The sequence below is a fragment of the Microtus pennsylvanicus genome, chromosome 9 (assembly GCF_037038515.1).
Source record: "Microtus pennsylvanicus isolate mMicPen1 chromosome 9, mMicPen1.hap1, whole genome shotgun sequence".
Classification (NCBI taxonomy): Eukaryota; Metazoa; Chordata; class Mammalia; order Rodentia; family Cricetidae; genus Microtus; species Microtus pennsylvanicus.
This window is the reverse complement of record NC_134587.1, coordinates 62,904,445-62,926,975: the sequence shown is the minus strand read 5'-3', so window position 1 is coordinate 62,926,975 and position 22,531 is coordinate 62,904,445. Positions and strand designations below refer to the sequence as shown.

General features: G+C 41.1%; 1 protein-coding gene across 2 annotated transcripts in view; it reads left to right on the top strand.

Annotated features, from left to right (window-relative positions):
• Csmd1 (CUB and Sushi multiple domains 1) overlaps nt 1-22,531 on the top strand; it is a 1,402,422-nt gene that overhangs the window by 1,316,323 nt on the left and 63,568 nt on the right. For both annotated transcript variants that reach the window (XM_075986282.1, XM_075986281.1), the window contains exons 48-50: nt 3,364-3,510; nt 5,441-5,629; nt 21,076-21,261. In XM_075986282.1, the coding sequence (XP_075842397.1) occupies nt 3,364-3,510; nt 5,441-5,629; nt 21,076-21,261 (522 nt within the window). The remainder of the gene's footprint in view (nt 1-3,363; nt 3,511-5,440; nt 5,630-21,075; nt 21,262-22,531) is intronic.

The following is a 22,531-nucleotide window of genomic DNA, read 5'->3' as shown; positions in this document are numbered from 1 at the left end:
TTGCAAGGTACTGCGGGGCAATTAAGAGTTCAAGAAGAGGTTTATTGTTCCAAATGCCTAATTTTCTAGAAATACATGAAAAGAGTGGCTCATACGGGCACCGAGGTGGTAAAGAGAATTGTTTTATGTCATGCAATCAAGTGAGTTTGACGCCCAGTGATGCCGCTTTCAACACCAGTGTTGTAGTTTTATACAGCTCTCATGAACACCTTAAGATAGTAGTGTAGGTAGCTGGATCATCAGCTGAGATAGAACCAAGGACAGTGTTTCAGAAGCTTCATCATTTACAAACAGAGTAGAGCTCAACCCAAGACAACAGGGCTTTCTCATACTCCCACAGATTTGCCACTGGGTTCAGATTAACCATAATCTATTCAGTGATAAAAATTACTTTAATTGATTCTGTATGTTTCCCCGAGTCTCACTCATTTGGTGGATCATGGAAAGTAAATCACTTGTGTGGATCGACCCACAGGAGTCAAGTTCTGCAGATGTCTGCATTGGAAATGAAACTCTCAGTGTTTTACCTAGAAACAGTAAGCAAAGAAAACACATACAAAGGAAAACAGTGCTGCGCAGGCGGTTGTCTCTGTGTGTGTGCACACAAGTACAAGTGTATATTGCTATTTGAATCATAAGTAAGTTCCGATATGGGATTGTGCGTCTCCTCTGTTTTACTTGAATTGGAATATAGAGCATAATATTTTTATGCTTCTGAACTTCAGGAGCAAAATCCTTCTCACTAGTTTTTCATTAATTGCATGTAGTCTGGTATTGTCTCAATATGATCAGACTGTGACTGAGATCAAAAGCTGGAGAGTAGACCTGAAAGATGACAACAGTTTCTGCTGAGTTAACAGAGGCTCATGATCTGCGTTGCTCTGACTTCAAATATTTTTCTCTAAAGTGAAAGGTCAGAGTTTTGTATGGAGAACTGCTGTAAGTGAGAGCATTTTCTCTGCACTGCACGCTGTGCCCATCTTATTTCAGCGACACGGGTGCGATTTTATACTTCGTGAGCTGAGCAGAAGTAGGCTGAGCATACCGGCTGTGAGCACTGTTTGCTCAGAGTGCATTATTCTCTGGGGTTCAAGTGTGGCTTTCCACAATTGCTTAATCATCACAGAACTCAGAGAAGAATGGTGTCTGAATTACAGTCATGGTTGGCTGCTGAGCCCACAGCACTGGCTATCCATATCGTGGGAAATGGACCTGCACGTCTCCTTTCTAGGCTATTTTTGACACGTGCTAGGTAGAGGCATGCTTTCCAAGACATGCCTAAGCACTATGATTTAGACAGAGAGCAGATGGAGAACAGGTAGGAGTTTGGTGGGAGATTAGCAGCTCTTAGAGATACACTCTTGCATTGTGCCAGTAAAAATGACATTTAAAGTATGGCAAGCTCAGGGTAATTAATTTCCCAGTGGCATTTTGTTTCAGAAGGTACATGATCTTGTTTAAGAGCCATGAGCAGATCTGCCACGGTTCATACCTCTGCCATCTTCCATATAAAGTGGGGTCATCTTTCCGTAGGGAGTAGGCAGGACACTTTGCAGACAGTCTTTGGAGATCATCTTTCATAGCAAGAGCCATTTCTGGGGACCCTCCACACCAACCTCCACACCTGTTTATACTTCTTCCTCCTGGGCTCTTGCAATTGATTTAACCAAGTCCCTATGACAGGGAATACTTTTTAGAACTGGAGAATGAGAGTCAGGGATCCAAGTGTGGTGAAGCTCGTGTCTCTGAACCTCCCCTTGGCGACAGATGTGTCTTCTTCCTGTGGTCATCATGTGGGTGCTCTCTGTCCGTCTGTGTCCCAATCTTTTGTTCTTATAATGCACCACTCGGGCTGGAGTTGGGGCCCATCCCTGCAAAAGCGTTTCAACTTAGCTCTCTCTATATAGAGCACATATCCAGGGCAGTCACTTTCTGAGTTATTAAAGCACTTTGTTCAGAGTCCAACAGAGCTTTGCACAGTTTTATTTGGGTGTAAGAGGAAGTGAAGCTGTGAGTTGTCAATATTTTTCCACGGATAGAAATTGCGTGTGTGATTCAAAGGTGGGTGTCACTCGCCCTGATAATGTTTAGATTACAAATAGCCATAGGAGGTTCATTCTCCAGTTCTCTTCCACATTTCCCAAGAGTGAGCTTGTGAAATGCAGAAAAGCCAGTAATGTTTTTAAGACCAGGCACTGTTGTGTCCACTAATATAAAAGGGTGCTGAACATAACTCCTGTTTCTATACTGTGATTTTTTTTCTCCCAAGTGATGTGAAGATGCAGTCATAAGAAGTTACACTGAACATTTAATAACTTTGATGTATAAACATTTGAAATACTTTCAAATATACAGAATAAAAGTATGTCAATGATGACTTGTAGCTTATTTTCACACTTACTGGGCCTTGTTTGTATAGGTAAGCAAGGCACAGAGAGTCATTTAGATTGTTCACGGATGCTCATGTCCCCTTCTAGTTCTACTGTGGAGACTAGTGTCCCAAAGGAAGAGTCAAGTGGGTCATTGCTGTGAATGTTTCTATAATGAATTCCTCATCTCTCTACTTATCTGTCCACCCATCCATCTATCTGTCTGTCTATCCATCCATCTACCCATTCATCAATCCTTTTACTCACCCACCCACCCACCCAGCTGTCTATCATCTCTCTGCACATACACTTCTTATCTTGAACACATATGAATTTTTTAAATCACTTTGATACTCATCTACAAATGGGTACTTTTTAGACATCTGTATATATGCTATGCTTGGATTTATCTATATGGATATACATATATTCACTTTATTAATTTGGGGTACTATATAAATTTAATTTCTTTTTATGATTTTTCTAGAACATAAAGAAGGTTTTGCTCCAGAGTTTATCATGAGCAATAATACTAGGATACACATATTTGCTATATAAATAACTTTTGTACCTATGTGCTAGAGTTGATGGAATTGAAGCTTCAGTTTTACTATATATCACCAAGTTGTTCCCCAACGTGATCGGCTTAGCTTATCCTCCACTGACATCTCAAGAAAGCTTCTGGTTTTCTAAATCTAAAGTATATTATAAGCTGATAAGTGATAAAATAATGTTTACGTTTTCAAATGCTGTGGTTTCTCTGATGTATTTGATTTTTTTTCTAGACTATGTCACTAGTAACTTACATGTATAACTCCCTGTATTTGCTGTTATTCTCATTTGAATTTTATTGTTCACCTTGGAAATAAATACCTATAAATTGTACATATTGACACATATAAATATGGACACATGTTTAATTAACAGCTATGATGAATGATGTGTATTTTGTAGGCACTGACATCTAAAGGTTTTGTTTTTCTGTTTTATTTAGGTTCTTCTGGACAAAGTCCTCTGTTAGTAGTCTTAAGTGGGAACCACACTGAACAATCCAATTTTACCAGCAGAAGTAACCATCTATACCTCCGCTGGTCTACGGACCATGCAACCAGCAAGAAAGGCTTCAAGATTCGCTATGCAGGTAAATAGTAGGGCCTGGACACCAACTGAAAGGGTTTCTAGTACCACTTCATTAACAATAGGTTTAGCTTCTGGTGTAGATCTGACCTCTGACAGTTAATGACCAGCAAGAGGAGGAACATAATGGGGAATTACTCTGAGTGAGTTCCTAAACAGATGAGCAAACTTGAATAATATTTTAAAATATCTTGATGAGAGAGTAAATATTAAAATTTTATCCCATAGACGACAAAGACATTGCCCTCAAATTACAGTAATATAGTCAAAATTAGCATTAACATTGGGAACAAATGAGAGAAGATTAAATTACATAAAAGGCACAAACAGTTGCCATTGTCCCTAGCATGCTACTTTATCTATACTACATTCTGTATATTTCTTTATCTTTACAGAATACATGCACGTTACATACCAGTCTGTATTTTGTATGAACATTTACATTGTAAGTCTACATTTGGCATACACATCTGTGTACTTCCATATCAAAATTTGAGGTATTTTATCCTTTCTCCATATTCTTTAATATTTGTTTGAAGTTGATTAAATTGATGAAATTTTCAAGCACATTTATGAAATGTTAAAACCCGTTCACCGGCTAGAGAGATGGCTCAGCAGTTAAGAGCATTGCCTGCTCTTCCAAAGGTCCTGAGTTCAATTCCCAGCAACCACATGGTGGCTCACAACCATCTGTAATGAGGTCTGGCACCCTCTTCTGGCCAGCAGGCATACATGCAGACAGGATATTGTATACATAATAAATAAATAAATATTTTTTTTAAAAAAAACCATTCACCATCTTCAATAGCGTTTCTGTTACCCTCTGCAAGCACAGGGGTGTTAATTCTTGGCGATTTATGTTTAGTTATGGAGCACAGCCTCCAAGCTTGTCTCAGTTGGCAGTAAGTGGACTAGTCTTGGAGATATGTCTTCCTTGGAAAGACATATCATCCAGCATATTAGTTGCAGGGTCTTTTGAAGGGCTTTTAATCCCATTGGTGATTTGTGTTTTCTGGGTGGAGTTCAGCCTTGTGTAAATGAACCACATTTTCCTTATCCATTCTTCAGTTGACAGGCATCTAGGTTGTTTCCACATTCTGGCTATTACAAATACTGCAAAAAAAAAAAAAAAAAAAAAAACCCTCAGGCTAGTTTCACAGAGAGCATCTGAGTAGGGATTGGATTAGCACCCTTGTAAGAAATGGATCAGACTTTCAGCCTGTTTGAGTTTATTCAGTGTGCAGAAGTGATTGATACAGAGGAAGTCGTGGTTAACAAAATATAACCCATGCCATATGCAGTGAGTTCTTTAGCTCACTGGCATGGAACACCTTCACTAACCTCTACCTTCCAAGGCATATTTCTACCCATGCAGTAACAGACTCTCTGTATCCAGCCATATCAGGTGGGAGGCCTGATGAAATAATACGTTTTTCTTACAGAGATGTAAATACATGTCATGTATTAATATGAAGTTTTATGTCCATATCATAGCACAGTTCATTAGGCCACTAACCAAAACTTCATGTTCTTAATTGCAAAAAAAAAAAATGCCCAATGCCTCTTTTCTTTGATTTAATCACCTCTTTCTTAAAATGTAGAGAATGTATTTGTTGCAGATGTAGTGCCCTAAGCCATACCCCATCACTTCTCACCCTTGTCTTTATGAGAGGCAGCCTCAGGGTACCTCTTGGGGAGTTCACTATAAAAATCTGTGTCTTCCTGGCCATGCTGAAGTCAGCATCCTACCTAGTGTTAAATCATAGCACCAGGTTCCCAAGGTTCATAAGAAAACCCTGTGGGGCTTTTAGAGTCTTATTTTTAGAGATGGTGTTTGCTGCTCACTTCCCAGCTTTTAAACACTAATGATGTTTTGTTTGTGGTATGCCTCTGTCCCATATTGTAAACTGCTTCCATCTGTTCCCGTGTCCCAGCTCCTTACTGCAGTCTCACCTCTATGCTGAAGAATGGTGGCATTTTAAATAAAACTACAGGGACATTGGGGAGCAAGGTCCATTACTTCTGCAAGCCTGGATATCGAATGATTGGCCACAGCAATGCAACCTGCAGGCGGAACCCCGTGGGTGTGTACCAGTGGGACTCTATCGCACCGCTTTGCCAGGGTAAGAGATGGCTTCCCACCCCACCCGGGTTGCCGTTCATTGTTCTGATTTGAGTTGTTCTCTAGCAACAGAAGAGACTGGGCATGAGAGCTGATAGGGAACAAAATCTGGGTGTCGCTGTCATTGCTTTGCTCATGGATGTGAAAAATAAGGGACAAAGAGCACCCTAGAAGAGAAAAACGTATTTGTTCATTGTTCAAGGGTACCGCAGGATGGTTTGCTGTTTCTGGGCTGTGATTGCTAGAGGTCAGGCTGCCTGCTCACTTTCCTGGACAAAGATGCCGAGTAAAGCCATGACTGTTGCTCAGCTACCTTTGACCTTTCTCCCCTTTTGTTTAGCCTGGGCTTCCAAATCACATGAGGGGGCCACTCAGATCCAGAGTGGGTCTTCCTCCCTAAGTGCTCTTGCCCAGACACCCAGTGTGTGCGTGTGTCTCCTTGGGATTGTAAATGCAGTCAGATTGATAGCTGAGACTTGCCGCCACAGTAGGTTTATGACAGCACAGTTAAGCTTCCCATTGATAAAGCAAACATCACTAACATTTGCAGAAGGTTCCCGTGAATCTGCACTGCCTGAATCCAGAAAATGAACAGTAGTCCCTGGGCTGTAGCTACAGTTATTCTGATTATAATGTGCACTTTATCTTGAATTTAAAAAAAAAGAGGCATTTTCCCATGAACATTCCAAAAAGCTTTTCCTGATCATTGTATTACTTCAGAATATATCCTACCCCCCTCAAAAAAAAAAAAGCTTGCTTCCTCATTTTACTATGAATGCTTTTGCTTTGAACCACAGTGTTTGTTTCTTACATTCTTTGGCTATTTTAATCTAGGGCTTATAAATGTTGATTTCAATATTCTATAATTTTTTTTTAATTTTACCTATCAGATGCATAGAAACTAAGTTTTCATGTAAAACATTTAATTTAGATGCAAGGGTTTGAGGCAGCAGCATTTTTATAGTTTTGCCTTATGAGGTTTGTATTTAGAATAAAGTGGCTCAGCCCCTGAACATCAGTCATAAGATGTGAATGGCTCTGGAAACCAGCGGCCTCCTTTCCTCTGACTCAGGCTGTTGGATTTTCTGTAACGGCTGTACGGAGGAGTAAGCAATGCGCATCGTGTCTTCATGGCTTGAGCCACATCACCGTTATCAGAGCCTCACCTTGGTTTACGCTTTCATCTCTAGGAATTGTTCTTTAATATAAGATAAACATTAAGTAGCTCCCAGGAGCTCGTCCTACTAGAAGGGATAAAGGTTTATTTTCCTTTCGTTGACAAGGAAAAATAACACTTTATTTGCTTTGTGACTTAGGGCATGAGGTGGCACTGAGGCCACTCACCTGGGCACCCCTCCACGCCACAAATTTAAACATGTGTGACTTCCAAAGCATGTGTTTGAAATCACATAATTTCCCCAAGAATTTATGTAGAACAGGGATCTTTCGCTGTTTCCTTGGCTTTGCTTCGGTCCTGGTCTCAGTGACTCCAGTATGTTGGGAGGAATGTTACTCAGATGAGAAGTCATGGAGACAAGGGCAAGTCTAGGTTCCTTGATATCAAGGGAACTCTAATGACCTTATTATTCCTTTGCGGCTCTGGATATGAGAGTATTGATAGCTGGCTTTAGAATTACTGAAAGGCTTAAGCAAGGAGGTACACTATACCTTGCAATATGATGTGATGTCATTGGGGCTGGAAGGGGATTCCCAGGGCACTTGCTCCAGGCTCACTCAGGACCCTGGGGTCCTACGTGGCAGGGCTGGTAACCTCATTGTCTGTCATGGCTTGTCTTTAGCCAGTGGCACACACTGTTTCCATCCTGATGGTCTGGGCCGGCCAGAAGCGCCAGGCCAGATGTAGTCTGTGGGTTTCTGAGGAGTGAGGGTTGTTTTTCTCTCTTAGCTTGACCTTTTAAATGATTTCCTCAGCAAAGCTGTCTTGGTTGCTTATCCTCCCCGATAAAGCCAGGCATATCTCCTGTCCTGCAGCCTTCATTTCCTGCCTCAGAGCAAGGAACTCTGCCAAGCTGCTGTTTCATTATCAATACACTGATCTTCATCTTGAGGAGCCGAGATTTCCTGCGCTATCGTGGAGATGCAGTTAAATAGGAGCACTGCAAAGCAGGCTTTCTTTCGAGCTGCCCCTGTTAACCAGCACAGTGCCCACACAGCTGTTCATTTGAAAGCTGTTGCTCAGAGCCTTGTAGGAGCTGGCGCTTTGGTATGGGGGTCGCCTCCATTTCTTGTCTACATGCACTCTGCTAGCGTTTCCCTGGGCAACAAAGTAGGAAAGTGATCTTAGCCATAAACTGCACAATTAAGCTTTTGTTCTTAAAATCAAGCTCTTAAGACATAGACCAGTGTTGTTGATTGTCAGATCTTCGTTTATTCACAGACAGACCTGAAGAGCAGACTGTCTTTGATTGGAGTGATTCCTCTAGTCGGTAGGATGATAGAGTTTGACCGTGAGCTTTCACTATTGTCCTTGGGCAGTTAATGACATCATGGCTTTAATAAGTCAAGGTATAATTTTCACTTCTAATTTGTTTAAAAATTATTTTTGAAATGCCCACTGAAATCAAACAGACCCAAAGTCTTTATGTCTCAATGAACTTCTATAGAGTTATAATTAGCTCATAATATCTGAAAGGCAATGGAGGAAGACAAAGACCTGGGTTGGTGAGAGGTATGTTTCCTGAGGTTCTACTTATACTGCTCTTTAACTCTGTGGCTATAAGTACCTACAGATGATGCTATCCAAGGAGACTTAACTGTGAACATCTAAGAATCAGTTACCTCCATGACCTCCGTCTCCCATACACCTCCTGATCCCAGAGCTAGCATCTTCCCCAAGGTCTAAGATCTTCACCTTTAAAAAGTTAACAGCAAAGCATCTTTTTAAAAGTTAAAAATTATAATTGAAACCCTGGAGTGTTAATTAATTGATGTATTTATTTATTAAGTCATAACATTTTTACTTATGGACATAAATCATGTGGATTTATTGTGGCCCTTGACTTCATTTTCATATGCAACTTTACTTCTATAAAATTCTTCTGTCCTGAGAGTAACTGCAGACTAGTTCCAGCTAATGAGTTGATATCTGCCAACCTCTGGGGTAGTCGAGGTAGTCAGGCTCAGGCCACACGCCAAAGCACCGTTCTCTCACTCACATCCTATCTCAGGCATTTCTCCAAGGGAGCATCATCTATCTCCCTGTATCCTGTGACAAAGTGAACAATGTGTTTCCCCTGTCCATGCTTAGTGCAGACGGAATACCACAAAATATGCCTCGTGATTAAGGTAATAGTGAGGGTGTATGTACAAAGTCCTTTCCCATAATGCAGTTGGACGAAGCATGCCAAGGAAGGTTTTCTCACAGAAGGTGATGAGTCCCCCAGGTTGAGACTGGTCACAGAGACCAGCCGTGTCCCTTGCATGAAAGAAAATTCCATGATGTATCAGCAGTGCTTGCCCTGGAAGTGTAAGCGTGTTCTATAGTGTGTATAAAATAGTGTAAAAACAGGTGATAGTACCTGGTGTTTGTCTTCCTTTCTTCAGCATAGGGAAGGTGGGGAGTGGCATGGGCAGGAAGAGTATCACAGAACCTTTGTTCTAGTATGCAGGATTTGATAAGGATGCCTTTGAATTCATTAAAAGACCAGAAGCAGAGACAGTCAAAAGCCTGAGTAAACAGGACACGGAATAACTGATGGTTTTCGTTAAAGGGACAGTGCACCCTTTACCTGCAACACCGACAGTTCACAAATGCCAGGCCCTCTAGAAGAAATTGCTGGACTGGGATGTGAGTGGGTGACAGCCCCACAGGTGACTGAGGGACAAACCCTGTTGGGACCTAGGAATGAGTATGGGGTGCTCGTGGAACTGGCTTTGGAAGAGTCTTGAAGGGTGGGAAGTTGAAACATTCAAGCCAAGCAGGCTGTCCAGTGTTTGCAGAGAACTGGGTGTGATAGAGGATCAGGACATACATGGTGATTTGGGGCAGAATCAGCCTGAAACCAAGCCATGGTGATGTTTTCCCCATATAATCACTATAGAGTTCCAGGTATGCCTATCCTCGGGGCCCACAGGATGCTGGGATTAGGTTTAGCCCTACATATCTTGACCCTGGAAGGGCTGTTAGTGATATGTGGCATTCTGCATCCAATTATGCTTCAAAAGAAGATCTGTGGTCTGGAACCTTAGCAAGATAAATAGATGAAGGCCACCTATTTATTTGTATTTTACATAGTATAATATATTTTAATAGCAAGCTCACAGAAACAGTATGGGAGACAAACAAAAACAGAAATGTGTGGAAATTAACTTACTTTTGGAAAAAAAATCCAAATGCTGGCCTTGTCCAGAAAAAAACCTCACAGGTTCATTTATAATTGCTGTAAAGTTGAGTGGCTGAGACACGCTCCCCGAGACATTTAGACTTGTGTTAATGCTTACATCCCGCACTTATATTTAAAAATCACATGTGAAAATTTAAAATCTGCCAACACCTGATTCTTGGCCCTGCTTTTCCACTCAAAGTCATAGACTTTGTTAGCTTTTGACCTCACGGGGGAAAAAGCTAACTTCCAGAATAATAGGAGTTAGAGGGAAAAAAAATGAACTTTTTGAGAAAGAAATGTTTCATCGCCGTGGATTCTCAGGCACGTTTTACGTATGCAGTGAGCTAGCTGGGCACCTTCTGGCATGATGTTACACCTCTGGCTTGGCTGGCTCTCAGGTGGGTCCTGTTTAGCAGCCCTCTGAATCTGTTTCGAAGGCCTGAGCAATTATTTCACATCGGACGTGGGAACAGGAGTCTCGAAGCAGAAGGTCATGGATTCTGTTAGTGTCTGATTTCATTAGTCAAGCTATCCCATGGAGGTTTCTGCACCCCTCCAGCGGAAGGGACCCTTTGGGGAATGGCTTTGCTAGCCAGTTGTTTCTGAGTGCTTTTCCAGGGGTGGATTTGCAGGCTGTCTGCTTGTTGGAGCTACAGTATCAGCCTCTTTACCTCCTTCTCTTCAGGTAGAGCTGAGAGACTGAGAGGTAGAGAACACTGCAGAGATTGCTGTCAAACCTTTTACTGCAGCTTTTCAAAGTTCTAAGTCTTACTGTCTTACTGTCGCTTAGTGTGTTTTTTTTTTAAGATTTTTATCCTTTGCAGTTTCTCGTAGTCAAGACTGACCATCACGGCCGGGCAGTGGTGGTGCATGTCTTTAATCCCAGAACTCGGGAGGCAGAGGCAGGCGGATCTCTGTGAGTTAGAGACCAGCCTGGTCTACAAGAGCTAGTTCCAGGACAGGCTCCAAAGCTACAGAGAAACTCTGTCTCGAAAAACAAAACAAAGAAAACAAAAAAGACTATCATGTGAGCTGTAGTGATCATCCAGAGACAATTAGACTTGCTTTGGGTAACTGGAGTTAGAGCACGGGGGACTATACCCTATGAAGCTGAGTGGGTATGGCAGGAATTTGAATGGGGTGATAGCATGAGAGGAGAGAAGGTTTTGATAACCTCCTCCTGTGGACATGTGGCCAAGGTCTTTGTCAGGTACGCTGTTGGCAAATGATCTCTGATTATTCCAAATGTTCCTTGCAAGGATGGGTGGACACTGTCATGGTGTGGGCTGTCTGTGACCTCTGTGCTCTGGGCCAGCTTCTGGGCTATGCACTGGACACAGAGAAAGAGAGAGAGAGGATACTAGACACTGGGCAGGCCGGACAGCATTATAGAATTGTGTTTCAGTCCTCTGCTCCCTGTTAGTAACGTAATTATGTCCTCAGCAATGCCTCACCACTGTCTCCTACTGAAGTTGACCATGAAAGAGAAAGTTAACATTTAAGTGAACTTTTAGTAACTGGTCCTTCATTCCACAGATGTAAGGCCAGAGGCTCTTATGCAAACAAGCTCAAATGGAAGTTTCTGGTTTTCTGTGAAGTTGGATATTCTGTTCTGCGTAGTTTTCCACCATTGTGCAATGCTTGGAGTTTGCAGTCACTGCTTGGATCTTGATGAGCAAATTTCAGTCTGTGTACAATGTGTGTTGCCCCCTGGGATGGTGCCTGTGAGAGAGAGGCTGTTAGACTTTTGAGTGTTTCTATTGGGAAATTTTCAGAAACTAGTCCAGAAAAAAACAGAAGATTCACAAGAGTCTTCTTGTGAGTCAGGGAGGCTCCAGAGACCATGTGATAACCTTTTCCTGCAGCTCTTTGCAGAGTAGGTTTGCTCAGGCCATGTGGTGTGTCCCGACCACACGTGGATGCACTTAGCAGAGTCCTCCCAGGTTCTCTGACTGAAGCAAAGTTCAAGTCAAACTAAACGTCTAAGATTTTCAAAGAGCAATTTAATGGAACTACATTGTCTGGTTTAAGCAAAACATGTTCCGTTGAATACTTTGTCTAGTTTAAGAGAAATTTCGGTCATCTAACTAGGGTTGAGGACAGCCCTCCTCGACCCACATGCCTTTGAGTTGCCCTTATATATTAGAGAATTGTTAATTTGGAGGCCCACATGTTGTTTCTTTTCATTTATACAATGGAATGGTGATTTTCCAGCCCCCACGTGTTGAAATAAGAGCGGCGGGCCGCCCACATGGCTAGCTCTAGCTTATGCCCCGAAATAATTACACGGAAACTGTATTCTTTTAAACACCGCTTGGCCCATTATATTTAGCCTTTTCTCGGCTAACTCTCACACCTGGACTAGCCCATTTCTTATAATCTGTGTAGCCCACGAGCTGGCTTACCAGGAATAATCTTAACCTGCGTCTGTCTGGAGTGGGAGAATCATGGCGACTCCCTGACTCAGCTTCTTTCTCCCAGCCTTCTGTTCTGTTTACTCCACCCACCTATGTTTTAACCTATGAGGGCTAAGCAGTTTCTTTATTGCTTAACCAATGAAATCAACAGATTGATATATGACACTCCCACATCACCCACATTCTTCACTTAGTGATCTACGGGAGAATCTGGCGGGTTAGGTATCTAGTGCCTTTGAAATTGTGGAAACCGCCGTCTATTCCTTTCCATCCTTCATGAGACCTCAGTGTTGAATCATATGATCTCTGTTACTTTTCTGTCACCAATGAGGATGACTTTCCAAGTGTGTCATTTTGTTTTAATTCAGGTGTATATTCTTCATGAGCAGCTTTGCAAGTACAGGTCTTCCTACCTGTCTCCCCTCTACCTTCCTATGCATCTATTTTCTCATCTCCCGTCCATTCATTCAATCACCCAGTCACTCTGCCCATCTCTCCATGTGTTGATGCCATCTCTTGATTACCTATCAGTCGTCTATTACCATCTATTTAGCCATGTATCTATTGTCTCTTACCTTTCTACTATCTATCTCTATCTATCTGTCTGTCTGTCTGTCTATCTATCTATCTATCTATATCTTCTATCAATCATCTACTTATCTATTTACCCATTATTTCCCTACCATCTATCTAGCATCATCATCTATTCATCAATATATCATTATTCCATCTATCCTTCTATGTATCCACCCATCCACCTGCCATCTGTCCATTACTGTGTGCATGTATAACTGCACTTTTCTCCCTTTCCTCTGTTACTTGTGTTTTCTGGAGGACACCTACTGCTTTGGCTTACATAGTAAGACTGTCCAACGTCATGTTTCTCCCAACATTCTGTGAATGCTCTTCTGGCCTGACATCTGCTACCATTTTCCCACTGGGCAGCAACCCACCTGGCTCCCCAGAGAAATGAGCAGTGCCTTAAAGCATGATTCAGTAAAAGCAAACTAGACTCTTCTATGAATTTGACCTTTCCAGAAGCTTATTCCTTAGCTACAGGAAAAACACATTGGAAAGTTTTGTTTCCTTGTTCTGAAACTAAGCTGGGCAGCTACTAGTACCCATCATGGAGTCCCCAAGTCAGTGGCTTAAACTCATTCTGTGTTTTTTCAAGGAATTATAATTATATTTTCTAAGAGAATCGGTAACGATTTTTCTAGGAAAAAAAAAGCATCATTTGCAAGCAACAGCTGTCAGGAAATACAGAGCAGAGTACGGGAACACTCCTTTCTACGTGCATCTTTCTTAGTTCATAGTCACACAGCCTTCCAAATTTTGGAGTCATGCTTATGTCCATGTTATATTCCATAACGGTTATTTCATTAAGATGTAGACACATATCAAGGCCAGTGGTTTTGAGAATTTATTATGTCTTTCAAAGTTGATTATCTTAAAATTGTGTTCAGTGGGGAAATAGGTCGGCAGTTAAGAGCACTCTTCCAAAGCTCTCGGTGGTTCAATTCCCTGCACCCACATGATAGCATATAACTTTCTGGAACTTCAGTTCTATTAAATCTGATGCCCTCTTCTGGCCTCTAAGGGAGCAGGCACACACCTGGGTGCACAGACGTATGTGCAGGCAGAGAACAAATGTCATTAGTCATTTGTAAGAAGCACTAAAGGGGCACATTTATGATTTTTTTTTGTTGGTATCTGTTTGTTTTCCTTCTGTCTTTGAGATATCTTGTGCTAAATGTTTTTAAGAGGCTTGGAACAGCTGAATGGCTTCTCAGTGGCACTCTGGTCTATACTCCTGTACAGTTGACCATTTTGCATGGCCCGTGACTTTAAACTGTTCACCTGCTTAATCTAGGTTCTTCAAACCCAGCTCTTGGTTCCCTCCATCTATCCTTGCTCTCAGAAGCTACCGTCAGCCATTATAGCAAACGGAAGGGCATTGCCCAGGCTAGCCTGTGTCCTTGCAGATTCCTGGCGTCATGCTGTGGTGGCAAGTGAGCAGAAGCACTGCCCAGCACTAGGCTAGCACCAGCCTCTGGTGCTTCTGTCGTGTCCTGTTCACCTGCTGTGGTTTTCCTTTGTGGCCTCACGCTCCATTGGTATTGATTGCACTGAGTTGCAGTAAAGGTGTAAGTAAAAGGGTGATTCATCACTAATTACCTAAGGAGGAGACTTGAGAAATCTCACATAGAGAGGAGGATGGGCAAAAGAGCCTCTGGAATATTAGCACAAGTGCTCCATTGTGCTTTGTTTTTAGAATTGCGCTGTGAAAACTTATTTTTAACCTGTCAGTCAATTGACTGATGAACTCCTGCTGTCTGAATATGAGACAGGTAAATAAACCTGAACATGCTGCTTAGCATTCTGGGGTCCAAAAGCAAGAGGCATCACTACCTGAGATTGAAACACTGTCACAGGTTTGAATGGGTGGTAAGGATTCAGGTAAGGGAGGCTGGAGAGATGGCTCAGTGGTTAAGATACTAGCTGTTCATTCAGAGAACACAGGTTTAATCTCCTGCACCCACCTGGCAGCTCACAACTATCAATAAGTCCAGTGTGAGGAGACCTCACACCCTCTTCTTGCCTCCATGACTAACAGGTACATACATGGTGCCCAGACATATGTGCACATAAAATTTAAAAAAAAGAAAGAAATCTTAACAATGACAAAAGAATTTGAGTAAGGGCACAGTGTCTCTATCATCTATGCTCCCCGGGAGTAATGCACAGTAGTGTTTGATTCTAACTCTCTGTATGTGGTAAGTGTTGAATGAGAGAATGTATAGGAAATACATTTCCACTCTCCTACGGTCTTTATCAGGGGATGCCCAATACACTATTGCTAAAGATAACTATGTTGATATAGAATAATGTGACGTCTAAAACCCTCTCCATTCATACAACTTTCTGAGCCTGTGGCTAGTACCATTGGAGTGTCTCATCTTTGGAAGTTCAGCGAAGCAGTAGGACTAAGGACATTACTGGCTCTGGGAATGTTCCGGATTAGACTTCCCTCCTCTGTATTTTGGGACCAGGTCTGTCAATGCTGACAGGAAGATTCTGAGAAATCCACTGTCAAGTCTTCCCTGATGTTCATTTCAGTAAATTTAGGTTCTTCAAACCCAGCACTTGGCTTTTTAAATCCATGGTAGGTATTTTCAAAAGAACGATAGAGCAGGAACGTTTATTCTTAACTTGTGGCTTAAATATGGAAAATGATACTGGCTTAAGTTCAGAGTCATAGCCATAAAATCCCATGGGTTGAACAGAGTTAAAAATCACCAAAGGCTGTGAGCGTCAGAAGTGCCCCTCACCCCAGCGCCTTTAATGAACACTCTCCCACGGATAGAAACTGCAGTCCAAATCTCAGGGCAGACTGCTCATTACTGTACAGACTACGAAGGGCAGATTCTCCAGAGGCCTCCTAAGCAGCGTTCACTTTTAGTTGAAAGATTTTAGATTGAACAGAATCGTCTGTGGCCCCCTAGGTGAGAACCCCATTAATGGGAAGCATTTCCCATGAGCTTGTGGAATGTTCACTTTTCCCACTTAACCTGCCGGAGACGACATTTCGTCCCATGCTTGCCCACAAGTAAGAATCGTAAGGGAAGTGAAGGCTGGGCACAGTGTGTGGAGTGAAGTGGAGGGCAAGTTAGGATTTGAAGGATAGATACATGGTTGTCTGAGAGAAACAGAGAGGTATATGGTGGGGACAAAGACATGACAATATAATAGGATATAAAGATAATTTTTAAAAGAACAAAATCTATGACATTTCCTAGATTCCTTAAAGATGGCCATTTTTCAAAGGCCCCTTGGTCTTCCAGTTGATAACCTGTCTGTCGATAGGTTCTCTTGAAAGAACAGTGCTATGGAAACACTTGAATTATTCTTTATTTGAACACCTTTCCCAAACTGATGGTTACACATAAGTATGGTGTTTGTTTTTAATATCCCACCACGTGTTAATATTGTATTACACAAGAGACAGATACTTCAGGTGGTTAAAATCATGAAACAGAAAGCAGAAAGAGCGTAAAAGTTAAAGGTGGGGGGCAGAAGTCCTCAGAGATGGCAAATCCCGTGAACATACAGCAGCTATGGCTTCCAGAACAACCTACACAAGTGTGGGTCCTTCAGTATATTCCACAGTGGATGGGAGAGGAGCTGATGATACTCCAGTCTTTCCTGCAAGACTATTGATTGTTAAAGGCTGCTGGGACAAAAGGAGGGATTTTACTCAGTGGTGTAGCCCATGGCAGGTTGCCTTGCCAGTGACTATCCCCTCACCTACACATATGCCAACCCCAGGAAAAATCAGTGGTCCGTGAAGAAGAAGGAGAAGAAAGCGAGGCTGTTTGTGAAGAGTTTCAGTAGGATTAGGGGGTGATAAGAGTGTAACGGGGTGAACATCTAACACACTGTGCACAAAAATGAAGTTGTCAAAAATAAAAGCCAACACATGAAAAAGTTTCAGAGCTTGTGTTTTCTAAAAGTTTCAGATCTAAAAATAACTATTCAGCAATATGTGTGTGTGTGTGTGTGTGTGTGTGTGTGTGTGTGTGTAGAGAGAGAGAGAGAGAGAGAGAGAGAGAGAGAGAGAGAGAGAGAGAGTTAATTAGTTAATTTGATCTTTCTGGGTTGAAGGCGTAAGTCACAAACAATGCCACACCAGTTTGGAATTATGATTAATAGGGTGGTATTTATTTAAAGGGGAAGAAACTTACAGATCACTGTCCAACAGCCCTCTACGCAATCAGGAAGGGAGTCTAGTCGCCGGCAGAGCAGGAAGTGAAGAGAGAGAGGAGAGGGAAGTGGCCGCTTTTTTAAAGGGAGAGAGACCACGCCCCAATGGGCTGGTATCTCAGCAGCTATAGGCTGGAGGAGCGGGAGGACCTCCCGCAACACCTCCCCCTTTTGTTTAAATAAGAGAGTTCTAAACCTACTATGAAATTATATACAATAAGTACAAATATCCTATTCTAACTAGCTTAGGTCTTGTATAATAAATAACTTGGCCAAGTCATGAGAGAAAGTAACTACATTTATATAGTCTTCAACCCCATCGAAGATCTGAGAAGGGAAATAATGTTACCTGGGTAATTAGGAAGTTGAGTAAAACAACTTCCAAAACATGCAACAAATCACAGAGACAACTAGCTACCTGGGCAATCACCCAAAGTCACATTAGCAGCGTTGAAGCAACCAACTTTGGCTAAGGCCTAACATAACTGACATACCATTTTCAAAGGCAAGCAACTTTTTCAAAACTATCTTACCCTGTCTTGGCAGGATATGACAGTCCTGTTTTATCCACTGATGCATGCTCTGTATCTGTCAGTGGTTGAGGTATGGGCATTTCTTTGCCCAAAGGCCAGTTCTGCCAAAAAGAAAGGCTCCAAGTGGAGTGTCTTTGGTGCTCAACATTCTCTCGGGAATAGAGTGGTGTTGCCAGGAGCAATTGTGTCTCACTACCACAAAACTCTGATTTAGATTAAAGGCCATTTTCTACAGCTCTTTGAAGAAGTTGAAGATTATCTATCTATACTGAGTATAATCTCTATATATCTAAAGAACCAGATTAGTCTAATTATAAATGACAAACTTAGATGACTATTAATCTATATAATTCTCAATATCTATCTAACTTAAAGACTAAGACAATAAACGACTGTGAAACAAATGAGGACAATGACCTCCAAATATAAACAATGTACAAATATACATTGCAGTAGGTAAATATATATCAATACACAAACATTATATAAGTATCTTAATCAGAGGTAGAAATGTACACTGCAATATGGTAAATATATACAATATATGTATATATCAATACAATATATGTCAATACATAAAAAATGTTTTAAACAGAGGTAGAAACATGCATGCATACAATAGTCAATATAATTTAACTTTGTATCAATATACAAGAATCTATACCAATACATTTGTCTAAAAACAGTAACTCACAATTACAAATCTATTATCCCATCATCCCTCTTTTTTTTCAAAATGATCCCTGAGCTTATAAAATTCCTCCCCCAACCCTCAGTTGTATACTAACTATAATCAACCCCTAAATGATGTCCCTAAACCCAAGGGCAAACTTTACTGGGAGAGGGGATGTCGTCCTCTAGAATTACATCCAGCTATCATGGGGGCAACGTTCTTTCTGGGGGATCCTGTGAACGTAAAATGATAGTTAAATTTCAAGATCAATGTCTTTTAAAATTGCCAATAGTCTCTGAGTATTTTGTGCAGGTCTGGCCAAAATGTTGTATAAGATGTGTATGTCAGCTAACCAAGTTGGAACTGTCTTGTGCAGCTGGTACCCAAAGCAGGTCTTGTAGTAGCGCTATCAGTATCATGACGTCATATCAACCAGGTGGAGTTGTTATGGGGCCCCATCTTCTTCCTGGAAACTTCAAATGTCACTTCAGGAAAAACTCATTGTTCATTGTGAAAAACTTAAACATTAATCATATAGACATATATATATATATATATATATATATATATATATATATATATATTCACTGAAAGGTATGATAGATATATTTAATGAAAAGTATGATAGATATGAAGAAAAGCAAAGATGTTTTCTAAACTCATATTTCTTTCTGTCCCATATCATGGCTCTTGACATGAGACAGAAACTCCAGAAACTCTGGGTTTTTCTCTTACTAACAGGCTTGGAATTGGAGAGGGACTGAGCCAGAGTCCAACTTCAAAACCAGCTTTATAAATTTAGAAATATGGTTTAATATATTTTACTTACACAACTTATTCAGTTTTCTTGATATTTCCTATTGGGCAGGTATTTTTCCATCTGTCAGTATCCAAACATCCAAGGTCCCTTGAATTTTTCAAAGATGAGATGTCTTTGTTATTTCTAGAGTTTGAAGTTTAGTTCTTGTTTACTTAGGTAATATTATATCCTTCTGGAGTATTTGATGGAGTTGAAGAATGGATAGGTAGTTATAGTTTTCCATTGTTATGATAAAAGATAAAGTAGATATAAATATTGTAACTATAATTCTTACTTGATAACTTTTGTTATATGTAATTTTACTATGTTAAAGTTAAAGCCTTTCTTTTTTGTTTAAACAGAAAAAGGGGAAATGATGGAGGAGGGTCATCTTTCTATCTGTTGATTTCATTGGTTAAGCAATAAAGAAACTGCTTGGCCCTCATAGGTTAAAACATAGGTGGGAGGAGGAATAAACAGAACAGAATGCTGGGAGAAAGAAGCTGAGTCAGGGAGTCGCCATGATTCTCCCACTCCAGGCAGACGCAGGTTAAGATCATTCCTGGTAAGCCAGCTCGTGGGCTACACAGATGATTAGAAATGGGCTAAATTAATATGTGAGAATTAGCCTAGAAGAGGCTAGATAGAAATGGGCCAAGCAGTGTTTAAATGAATATAGTTTGTGTGTAATTATTTCTGGTAAAGCTAGCCGTGCTGGCGGCCGGGTGCTGGGGACGCAGCCCCGCCGCTCTAATTACAACACTGGGTAATTCAGAAGATGTTAGCTCTCATGCTGATAGAAGCCCTGCTGATCATAGGAAATCTGTTTACATTTATACCAGCCTCCTTTGTATTCATATAACAAAATTCCCAGTGCTAAGAAATTTATGAGAAAAGAGGTCCAATCGGCTCACAGTTCTGGACTCTTAAATGTCCCAGAGGTGTGGTGTCATCGGTGATCAGGGGCTCCTACACATCAGGAAGCATCATGTAGGACCTTGCTTGAGAGAAAGTGATCACATGTTGAGTCAAGAGGCCAGTGAACTTGGACTCTTTCTTTTCTTTTCTTTTCTTTTCTTTTGGTTTTTATTGGTTTTTCAAGAAAGGGTTTTTCTTTGTTGCCTTGGCTATCCTAGAACTCACTCTGTAGAACAGGTTAGTCTTGAGCTCAGAGACCCACTTACCTCTGCCTCCCCAGTGCTAGGATCAGAGGTGTGTGCCACTACACTCAGCTTTGACTTGTTCTTTCAACAGTTTTGTTAGCTCTTTGAGAACTATCCTGGGTCTCGGGAGAATGCAACTGCTTTCAGAATGAGAACCTCCAGAGGCCCTTACCTCTTAAAGATTGCACACTTGTTTACACAATTGAAACTACATTTCCCAACACAGAATCTGGTGAAGGGCATGTCAGATAAAGCACAGCATCCTTTAAAAAGAACTTCTAATGAGTTGAAGAAAATGAGTAGGGATAGGTGGAGACAAAAGGGAGGTGGATACTGTGCACTCTTGACCAATTATTGTGGGTCTTGATATTCAAAGTCATTGTTCTGATGATAAGGAAGCGGCCAACCCTTCATCCTCCTGACCAAAGTCACCCAAGGTAGCGTGTGTGATTGCTACTTGAACACACAACAAAGCAATTGGGCTATTACTAACCTATACCCAAGAGTTATCACCTGGAACCTCTAGTATCCCTTTGATACAGTGTTTTACATGGAACCACTTTTCTCCATTTTGATAAGCTTTCCAGTGCTTCTCTTGAACTCTTTGCATCCTTAAAATTCTGAAAATGCACGTACCTTTGACAAAACTGAAGAACATAATTAATAAATTTGTCTTTGAAATAAAAAACATCAAGGTAAAATTTAATGAAGTTCTTTAAGAATCAGCATGGCTTTCTTTCTTATTTCTTCAGCTGTGTCCTGTGGAATTCCAGAGGCTCCAGGAAACGGCTCATTCACGGGCAATGAGTTCACTTTGGACAGTAAAGTGACATACGAATGTAATGAAGGCTTCAAGCTGGATGCCAGTCAGCAAGCCACTGCTGTGTGTCAGGAGGATGGCCTGTGGAGCAACAGAGGGAAGCCACCCACGTGCAGACGTAAGTGTTCTGTCCACTGCATTCACTGGGAGCAGGGGTGAATTTACCTCCAGAATGCAGGCAGACACTTCCCAGTATTGTGAGGACCTGGTCCCTTTCATCTTTGCAACACAAGCAACTGCCATAGAGACCACTCCAGTCACTTAAAATGGATTGTGTATTCCTGGTTGTTAGCCCAGTAAATTCCATGACAATCTATAACACCAAACTTACCCCAACAAACCTTACGCTGGAGCCATTTTCAGTATGAGTAGAAGCTAATGAGTGTGAGCACAACACTGAGCATAAAGTGTGTAACGTAAAGCAGTGTGAGTTGTTCTCACCATTTCTCATGTGATGTTTGAGTTTTTCAAAGTTAGAGCTGATGCTTGATTCGTGTCTATGCCACGGACTTCTCATACACATCACCGGCTGCCAGGAAAAGCACCAATTCACCTGTAAAATGCAGTCAGACTTCTAGAAAGCCATTTTCAGCGCACGGTAATGTCCTTACAAGAGTCAGACATGAGAGAATAAAGGGGAGAGGGAATGGTGTAATTATATTTAATTTAAAAAATAATATTTTGAAAAGGAAAAAGGTTCAAGCATGAAAAGTTTAAATCTGATGTAAAACATAGTCTTAACAAGCACACAAGTCATGCTGAGAAGCCAACCCTAGAAGTTACAAGCACATGCTCACACACATACATATACACATGAACAAACACACATATGTATATACATGCACATGTACATGCAAACATAATTTATACAATAAAAATTTTGTCACAGACATATTGAAAATCTTGACTTTAAATTAATATGCCCTTCCAATGTTTCAAAACTTAGAAATAGAAATGTTAGTTTTCTTTTGATGATATCTCAATAACAAAGGTTTCCTTGACCTTTGATTATACAATTAGTTTGCTTTTTTCTTTTTTGTATAAGTTGGTCATGTTAAAATTTTAAACTCTTTGCAAAGTTTATGGAAAGTAATTAACAGCTCACCACAGCTTTTATTTTCCTTGCTTTCATTTGTGATTTTAGGTCCATGTTCTCAGTTAGTTGGTGATATTTGCAAACTACTGATTTTCCTTGGTTATTTTCCGTTAAATATGACATCATTTTATAGCCCAGTTGCTTAAACCTGTGGGAAATGAAGGTGCTGTCCCAGTTGGGGCATCCAGGACATATGTAGGACACACTGCTCGGTGCTGCAGTGCGGATTCAAGTGTCCCTTTCACTAGCAGGTGACAGAGTTAGTCAATGTTAAATGATGTGATGGTAGGCA